This window comes from Cucurbita maxima, unplaced genomic scaffold (genome assembly GCF_002738345.1).
Source record: "Cucurbita maxima cultivar Rimu unplaced genomic scaffold, Cmax_1.0 Cma_Scf00040, whole genome shotgun sequence".
NCBI lineage: Eukaryota > Viridiplantae > Streptophyta > Magnoliopsida > Cucurbitales > Cucurbitaceae > Cucurbita > Cucurbita maxima.
The window spans coordinates 1,020,688-1,030,665 of NW_019272056.1; the positions used below are offsets into that span (position 1 = coordinate 1,020,688).

Here is a 9,978-nt window from a genome sequence, read left to right on the forward strand (position 1 = left end):
GTTGGAATGATGAGTAGGTACATGGAAAAGCCTACTATGATGCAACATCGAGCGATTAAGCACATTCTTCGCTATGTAAAGCAAACGACATGCTACGGGCTAAAGTATCAAAGAGCGCAAGATCCTGAAGAACTAATTGATTTCACTGATAGTGACTCAGCTAGAGACATTGAAGATAGAAAAAGCACCACAAGAATGATGTTTTATCTAAATGAAAATATGATTTCTTGGCATTCTCAAAAGCAGCGAACTGTGACACTCTCTTTCTATGAGGCCGAGTTCATGGAAGCAAATGTGGCATCATGCTGACCATTATGGCCGAGCAATTTGTTGAGCGAAGTGATTGGAAGTGAACCAATGTCGAATCCAATATTTCACTGATGCATCAAACACATTAACACTCGCTTCCACTTCAATCGTGCATATGTGGAGAAGAGATAGATTTTTGTGGAGTTCATATGCACCAGAGAGAAACATGTGGATATTCTCACCAAGGTTCTAGCAATGGTTAAGTTTGCTGAGACGTATGAGTTATTGGGAGTAAAGAATCTCGAACAAAGTAAAACTTATAACCGACATAGTGTAACTTAGTAAAAAAAACTTATTAGCTTATAAAAAAATGTGAGGAAAATGATTAGTAATTGTCAAATGGTAGAAAAATTGATAGTAGTTTTTACTTGGGCAGAGCGTAGAAAATTTGTGAGTACTAAAGAAGAGGAAGAGAAAACTCATTTGGATACCTCACGTTTAATACAAAATTATGAGCATAATTTTATAATATGAAACCGACACGTGCACTTCATTTACATTCTTCCTTGGCGGTCAATACAAAGAGGCCTTCATTTACACGACATCTCTCTCTCTCTCTCTCTCTCATAAATCGGCAAACTCTCGTCACCTTCCTCATCACTAATATCATATCTCCAAAAACCCACTTTCCAATGGATCACCTTCCATCTCTTAAGATAATTGAGATCTGTAAAGTGGCTCCTCCGCCACCGGAGCCGTCATGTGCGGCGGCTGTGCCGTCATCTCTTCCTCTCACCTTCTTCGACCTGTTTTGGCTGAGGTTCCATCCAATCCAACGCCTTTTCTTCTACGAGTTACCGTCTAATGATATATCTTTTATGGACGAAATTGTTCCGAACCTCAAAACCTCTCTTTCTCTTACTCTTCGCCATTATCTTCCTCTGGCTGGCAACCTCGTTTGGCTTCCACACTCCGACGTTCCGACCATCGAGTTTGTCGACGTAGACGGCGTTTCTCTGACCGTAGCTGAGTCCGGAGCTGACTTTTACCGACTTTCCGGCAATGGGTTCCGTGAAGTTTCTGAATTTCATCCTCGTCCCCCAATTGCCTGTTTCTCATGATCGTGCTGCAGTGATTGCCGTTCAGATACTTAGCTCCAAAACTTAAGTAGCTAACAATGATTGGTTTTTCTTTTTTAATTATTGAAGTATTAGTTTAATCTTTAATAACTCTTTCAATTTATTATTATTTTCTCTTTGATGTTCCTTTATGATGGTGATTAATATGTTTTTAAATTCTTAATCGAATAAATCAATTGATTTTTAAAAATGGAGAAATTCATTAGGTATTTTCATAAGTTCAAAGGGAGATCTTAGGGAGGTATAGAGTCAAACATTGGGTGGTGTGCCAGTAAGAGGCTGAACCTCTAAGGAGATGGACACTAGACGATCTACCAACGAGAACGTTGAGCCCCGAATGAGAGTGGATTGGGGGGTCTCACATCAATTAGAGAGGGGAATGAGTGTCAGCATGGACGTTGGACTCTGAAGCGAGGTGAATTGGGGGTCCCACTTTGATTAAAGAGAGGAACGAGTGCAAGCTAGGATGCTAAGTCTCAAACGGGGGTGGATTGTGAGAACCAATGTCATTTGGAGATGGGAATAAAACATTTTTTATAAAGGCGTGTAAACCTCATCCTAGTAGACGCATTTTAAAACCTTGGGAAGTACGTAAGGGAAAATCCATAAAGAACAATATCTATTAGTGGTGGGCTTGGGCTGTTATAATGGAATGTGGATTGGGAGTCTCACATCAATTGGAGAAGGGAACGAGACTGCTAGCGAGGACGCTGACCCCAAAGTAGGGTAGATTGTGAGATCCTACGTCGATTAGGAAGAAGAACCAAACATTTTGAAAAACCTAAAAGTAAAACCCGAAAGAGGGCAGATGTGTGAAATACTAAAGATGTATTTTACCGTACTAAGCTTAAAATCACAAACTTTAGGGAAGTTTCAAATTTCTTCTTAGTATTTATTTTAAGAAATTAGTTGAAATTTTTAGCGTATTCCATAAGGACTCAATTAAAAATTACTCCATTAAAGATAAAAATGTATATTTAATTAATGATTTAAATTCTTAATACAGGTCACCATATTTCAAAGCAAAGGGGTTTCCATTGGAATAACCAATCATCATGCAGTTGTAGATTGGAAGAGCCTCAACTTCATTTATCAAATCATGGGCTCAAATTTGCATGGACGAATCAACGGTTCCAATCGCCAAGCTAATGTCATTCTATGACAGGTCCATTATTGATGATCCAAAAGGTCTTGCCAAAATCTATACAAACGCATGGCTGAACCAAGACGGACCCAACAACAGGAGCTTGAACCTTAAACTACCCAAAACTAAACCTTGACATATGATGAAGTTTTTCATGCTTATTTTCACCTAAGAGATTGTTTTATGATGATGATAGTGACTTTTAAGTTAGTAGAAATCTAGAATCGTTACCATAAGTCTCACCACATTGCATGTATTTGTATTGACACACTTTTGAAAAAAAGACGAGCTATCCTTGAAAAAAAAAAGGCCAAATTTGAGGGCTCCTGTGACTCAGGATGGGAGAAGGGAGCAGAACCACACACTTTTATGTACAGAGCATTGTCGTCCAAGTGAATAGATAGGCAACAAGCAAACAACTTTCAATCATAGTTGAAGAAGTTGTTCCGAAGCTTAAAACCTCTCTCTCTCTCACTCTTCGCCATTATCTTCCTCTGGCTGGCAACCTCGTTTGGCTTCCACAGTCGGAGGTTCCGACCATCGAGTTTGTCGACGGGGACGGTGTTTCTCTGACGGTGGCTGAGTCGGGAGCTGATTTTTACCAACTTTCCGGCAATGGGTTCCGTGAAGTTTCTGAATTTCATCCTCTTGTCCCCCACTTGCCTGCTTCTCATGATCGTGCTGCAGTGATTGCTATCCAGGTTCGAAGCTCAAAAACTTGAGTAGCTAACAATGTTTGGGTTATTTTCTACTTTTATTTTTTCTCATTACTTATAACATTCCTCATCGATTCTAAAAGTTAGTCACATAGACTAATTTAGGAAATGGTCAGGGGAGGAATACTATCTCCATTTGTATAAGGCCTCTTGGGGAAGTCCAAATCAAAGACATGAAAGCTTATGTTCAAAGTTCATATTATACCATTGTAGAGATCCGTAATTCTTAACCTTCTCCTTGTTCGACTAACTTAAAACTTAGAAAAGTTAAAAATATAAACTAACTTCTTAAAAAAATTTAAGACCTATACTTAATTTATGATACATTGAATCCATCATTTATATTCTTAATACAGGTCACCAAATTTCAGAACAAAGGGTTTTCCATTGGAATAACCAGTCATCATGCAGTTGTAGATGGAAGAACCTCAACTTCATTTATCAAATCGTGGGCTCAAATTTGCATGGACGAATCATCTGTTCCAATCGCCAACCTAATGCCATTCTATGACAGGTCGGTTATTGATGATCCAAAAGGTCTTGCCAAAATCTATGCAAGCGCATGGATGAACCAAGACGGACCCGACAACAGGAGCTTAAACCTTAAACTACCCAAAACTAAACCTAGTTTAATCCGAAGCACTTTTGAGTTCACACACCAAAACCTGCAGAAGCTAAAGCAATGGATTTTGAAGAAGAACGATGAGAAGATGTCTTCATTTGTAGTGGCAATGGCTTATCTTTGTGTATGTACAGCCAAGTTGGAAGGTTTAAGAGATGGAAATTTGTTTTTCGTGTTTTCTGGTGATGTTAGATCTCGTTTAAAGCCACCGGTGCCTTTGAATTACTTTGGAAATTGCGTGGTTGGTAGTTTTCTTTCCTTTGAAAGAATTGAGCTTTTGGGTGAAAATGGCATAGCTTTGGCTTGTGAACAGATCTCGAAGGCTACTAAGAATTTAGGAGGAGGAGGAGCTTTAAAGGGAGCAGAAAATTTGGGTACAATTATGAGTGAAGTGACCAATGATTATTCTAAAGTACAAACCATTTCACTTGCTGGGTCGCCTAGATTTGGAGTTTATAGTGCAGATTTTGGGTGGGGAAAGCCAATGAAGGTGGAAATAGTGTCAGCTGAATCACCATTAGTCTTTTCTTTGACTGATAGCAGAAATAGCGATGTGGGAATGGAGATTGGAGTGGTTAAAGAGAGAGATCAAATGGAAACTTTTGCTGCTCTCTTTAATGAAGGTTTTGAAGCTCTTTGAAATCATTGAAGTTGATCCAAATGTGTTATCAATTCGCATCTTTGTTAGAATATTTTATGTACTCTCATGTTGTTGAGGTTTATGGTCCTAATCAATGCGTTATTTTGTTTCCATTTTAATTTCATCTATATTATACAAAATTTAAAGTTGTTAGTGTAATGTTGAACAACATGTGGTTATATTAGAAGAATCACGTTCAAATAATAACGTAAAGGGTCAGAAGATTGGCCTTAAAATGAATTAAATTTCAAAGAGCAGCTTTAAGCTAGCATCAAAGAGTTGTAGTAGCTTCAGCCTAAGCCAACCAAGTAAGTGGTCTTATTATGTATGACAACATGTGCCTAGTGGCCCTTGCATGTGTCATTTATGGTTTATGGTTTATGTTACATGATGATGTAATGATGTTGTATGATGATATGTTGATATTATATGATGATGTGGTGATGTTATATGATGATGTGATGATGTTATATGATGGTGTGATGTTGTTATATGATGATGCGATGATGTATATGATGATGTGAGATGATGACATGATATGATGACAAAAGGATGATGATGATGCATGATAAAATGATGATGTAAGATGCATGATGATTAGGTAACTTAATATGATGATATTTCATATTAAGATCATGTGTATGTGTTAAATTTTATGATGCATTATAACGAGTTTTCTAAGACACAACCCTAATTGATGTTAATGATGATGAATGTATGAAGGCTAATGCATACATGTTACTTAGGGTAATATGTGAATGATGTATAGGGTTGTGTCATAAGAATGATTTAAAGGATAACACACACGGTTATGTGTGATTTAAAGGGTAGTGCATGTTACCTAGGGTAATGTGTGAATAATGAATAGGGTTGTGTCATAAGAATGATTTAAAGATGAAGATTAGAAGGATCTCATACATATTGTGTGTTCATATACATTGGGTTACTTTCCCATTTATGATGATGAGTACGAACGCGTACACTATGATGATGATGATCATCATGCCTTGCATGAGATTCGGGGGTTTAGTAGACCTCCGGGCATCTGGCTGTGGACAACTAGCCCGACTATGATGGGTTTAGGGGGGTGCGAACCGCCTAGGGACTCACGCTCGCACGTGTTGGTTGTGTGTGGGGAAGTACTACACATCTAATTTTGTCCGAACTGGAGGCCACAACTACGATGGTTTTAATGATAAGCTCCTAAGCATGAGTTGCATATGTTTGCATTCCCTGACTCCAATAGTGGAGTTACCTACTGAATATTTATTAAAATACTCACACGTGTGCAACCTCTATTTTAGGTAAAGGCAAGGCATACTTGTACATATGACAAATGCATCACAAGTAAAGACCACGACACAAACATAAGATAGTGATATTTCATTTCTTAAACTTTAGGTTAGTAGAGAGTGTTTTAACTTTTAATATTTGTTTGTTTGATTTAGTATTTCGTTATGTTGTTTTAAAGATGTTTTCGAACATGTAAGTCCATGACAGTGTTTTATGATGAAGCTTTAAATGTTTATTTTCGTATAAGAGAGTATGTTATGGTGAGGGCAGTGACTTTAGGTTAGTAAAAGTCTAGAATCATTACAATAAGTCCCACCATGTTGCATGTGTTTGTATTTACTGACTCAACAGTGGGGTTCTTAAGTAGTTCTTAAAATATTTAAGTCACGTGCTATAGGTAAAGATAATGCATCCCTATACGGATGACGTTGTCGCGATGAAAGCCATGGGACCAGTGTTAAGAGTAGTTACATTATGTAGCCCTTAGGTTAGATCAGGATTTTATTTTATTCTTTTCTTTGTTTATTATTTCACAATATTTATTTTTCGTTGTTTTGTTTCGATGCTTTTATTACGAACGTTTAAGTCTATGACACTGTTTACTTGATTTCTATGAATATTCCACATGATAGTGGCGATCTTATTTTCAATAGAAAAGTCGGATCGTTACAATGGTCACTCGCCAAAATCATTTCTACACTCGGCGTACTCAAATGCCTCAAGGTTCTGTTTCCTTCATCGATTGGTTATTTCTCCCCGTTCGTCTCTTTTTTTTTCAATTTCGGTCTCAATTAGTTTACAAGATTCAATGGCTAATTTGCCTCCGAATCCTCGATTCGATTGTTTTCCAAGAATGTTGAGCGGCGTATGTAAGTCGTGTATCTCAGAGGAAGTGAAAATGAGGGCTTTCACTTTTTTGCACTCTGATTTGGTCTTGCAGCTATTTAAATTAAATAATAATCTCTTTCCCTTGTCCTTTCCATGATGTCAAGAGCTACACTTCTTGCCATCTTTGATCATTTTTTGTTTACATTAGTTTGAAATTTTGTTTCCAGAGCGGTTGAGAGTTCCAATTTGAGCATTATTATCATGAATCTTCCGATATTCTAAATTAGCATGGAATTTTTTCCTTGTGCGATATCACTTTGTAAGAAGTCAGAGCTCTCTCTAGCACTGATGTAGAAGGTGACTTAAACTTAGCTAGATTTTTGAATGAGATGGTTACTGGCACTGAAACTAGAACTAATGGAGACAGAGCTAGTCTAGTAGCCGGGACAAAATCGATTTTCCAAACGTTTTCTAAAACTTTCTTTATCCCGTTTTCTAAAACATTTTCTCAAGAACTAGGTTAGAGACTTGAGTATACGTCACCTATGCAAGTGGCCATCAAAATTTCAGTTGGTTAACTTATTTGAGGGTGAAACTAAATGCGATTGTGACATGGGTGGGATTCTCCAAAGGAGACAATCTAATTACAATGATGATTCTCACTTTTTAGCTATATTTAATTTTTAATTTTAGGGCTAATAAGTGTGTTTCACCTATCCTACCAATTTTAAAGTTCACAAACTACTCAACATACAAAATAAAGAATTAATTCTATTGCAAATAAAATACTATTTTTGTTTTTAATGGTCAATAAAGAACATAGCAAGGATATGGTACCCACTTAGACAATAACCTTTCTTATTAAAATGGTAGAGAAAGTCAAAGAGAAACCAAATTTGTGCACCCAACAATCATAAGCTCAAACCAACTTTTCTACAATTTATTTCCATACTTCCATGTTGGCCAATACGAGGAGAGCTTGATTTACACGTCATTTTTCTCCCTCTCTCTTGTAAATTGGCTAAGTCTCGTCACAACTAACGAACACGAACTCTCGCATAAAGAATAGTCGAACACGAACTCTCGCATAAAGAATAGTCAGAAAAGAAGGTCTCACCATAAATTATGATACTTAATACTTAAGTCTTAAAGAAGAAATTAAATATTCCATTTTTTTAAATTGAATTTTCAAGATTTTATTGAGGGTTTTAGAAACTGAATTTGAATTTCATGTTGATGTAAAAAATAAAAATGTTTCGAGTAATCTCGAGAACTTAAAAAAAAATATTGGTCAAAATTAATTGATGAGGCATTGGAGAGATCCCGTGCAAATAAAACAAAAGGTTAGGGTTTGAGAGGAAGAAGAAGACCAAAATAGGAAAAATCGAAACAATTAGTCGATAGAAGGTTGAATTTGACTGAGAGTTCTTCATAAGAAACTCTCATCAACATGAGAAGATTCATTATGAGGGCTTGATTCGTTCGATTCCTTCAAGAAGCGAGGAAGAATGAAAGGTTAGTTTTTGAGTTTTAGATCTTAGGCTTCCCTCGAGATCCGTAAGTATTTGATGGAATTAGCCTCTTTAATTTTAGTATGTTGTTCTAGGTGAGTTTCACATATTTTTTTGTGAAGAAATAATTCTGAAAAGCCTTCAAGAACGGTAAGAACGTTAATTTTGACCAACTTTAGATTTGAGTATGTCAGTAGTTAATAAAAACTATAAGAAAAATACATTCGTGTAAGTCGATTAAAACTCTATAACTTTCATGAAGAAATCGAGTTGAAACAAATTTGGTAGGAAAAGTTATGAAAATCTAAAGTTATTAGAAAATTTATCGAAATCTGAAATTTGTAGTACATTTTAAGACGTTTCTAATCTTTTTGGAGTAGACATCATTTTGATGAGCGGTCATATAGCTTTATGGAGCATCCGTAACATATTCGATTAACACCAAATTTAATGAGCTTTCATCTTCTATATAGATGAATTTAACTCGAAAGCCACATGCCGCAATACATATCGAAACTCTAAATTTTGAGGTTATGACTAGGGGCCTTACCCGGCCATCTTCGAGTTTGTCTTTGACACTCGTGTCACCTCGTTCGCTCCAACGTTGCTTATGTCTCAGCTTTTCTTTGATGCACACTCTTCATTATGTGTTGGATGATGCACCACCCTCCTCAGTCGCATCATGGCACTTATCTTTCTCAACCCTCAGTGACTGGATGCATGTCACTTAAGGGTTGTCACCTTGTTGGTTTACATGTGAGGGTCGCAATCTACTTATCTTCTTAGTGAGGTTATGACATGTGATTTCTCTACCCATTTGGCCCCATTCCATTGCTTTTTGTCTTGATTTTGATACTCACCTTATTATGACTTGAATAAGGATGTACCAGAGAAATTTCAATAATTATTCTAAAGCTTCTAACGTATAGAAAAACTAGCTCAGAAAGACACGTGTCATCTAGGTAAGTAAACACACTGACTAGGCGAGTAATACTTGTCAGTATCACTAGGACGTGCTAACATGCGAGCATTCCTTACCTAAGATGGTTAGAAAATGCATGTCAAGAACTTAAGAATGACGTTTTTGGATGAGTGTGTATTGTATGTATGTTATGATAAAATCACTGGTATGCCCCTAGGTTGAGATTTCCTAGAAGCATGTTGTTTTATGTATAATGCAAAGCTAGAAAGAGAATATGCATGACTAAAATATGAGTTGGGTAATATGGATGAGTATGTTATACATGATGTAAGAAATTACTAAAATGGCCCTATGATGAGATTTGTGATGAATGTTATCTTATATGATTTCCGCTTTGTTAGAAAAGAGGATAGACTATTGGGTTCTGTGCTTCGAGTGATTGAGTGATGGTATCTCCCCATTGTACTTGTTTTTTTTGTATGTTTGCATGATATAATATGTTATAGCTCCAAGTGTTAGATTGTGTGTTCTCCCTATAGAGCGTGTTTATCTATACAGATTTAGGACATAGAGTTAGATTGGCTAGACGATGACTTGGGTCAGAAGGTCTCTAGTAGACCGAATATCTCAGAATTGTGAGTGATGGTTAGAGAATTTAGACCACAGTACTCCTAGACTAAGAAAGACTCGAGGAGTCAGAACAGAACACCTGAAGCGAGAGTTGATGAGCCAAAGTGCAATCTGACCAAGTATAGCATGGAAGCAAAACTACACCTCGAAAAAGTTGTTGAAGGAAGCTTGGTGAATTTCATGAGTATAGACGCGTCATCGAAAGTTTGAGGTACTTAATTGATATTCATCCAAACATTTCCTATGTTGTTGGAATGATGAGTAGGTACATGAAAAAGTCTACT

The 9,978-nt window shown here is 36.8% G+C and overlaps 1 protein-coding gene across 1 annotated transcript; it reads left to right on the forward strand.

Annotated features, from left to right (window-relative positions):
* Positions 1-847: 847 nt before the first annotated feature.
* On the forward strand, positions 848-4,525 carry LOC111469522 (phenolic glucoside malonyltransferase 1-like). Its single transcript, XM_023114819.1, has 3 exons — positions 848-1,226; positions 3,063-3,233; positions 3,605-4,525. The coding sequence occupies exons 1-3, from the start codon at positions 942-944 to the stop codon at positions 4,508-4,510; spliced, it is 1,362 nt and encodes a 453-aa protein (XP_022970587.1). The 5' UTR covers positions 848-941; the 3' UTR covers positions 4,511-4,525.
* The last annotated feature ends 5,453 nt before the right edge of the window (positions 4,526-9,978 follow it).

What these genes read in the sequence shown, in the direction of transcription:
- LOC111469522 (XM_023114819.1), top strand. Translation starts at nt 942, where the DNA reads ATGGATCACCTTCCATCTCTTAAGATAATTGAGATCTGTAAAGTGGCT. An exon ending in TTTGGCTTCCACACTCCGAC is followed by an intron (nt 1,227 to 3,062) that starts GTTCCGACCATC and finishes CCACAGTCGGAG; the next exon opens with GTTCCGACCATCGAGTTTGT. An exon ending in CTGCAGTGATTGCTATCCAG is followed by an intron (nt 3,234 to 3,604) that starts GTTCGAAGCTCA and finishes TTCTTAATACAG; the next exon opens with GTCACCAAATTTCAGAACAA.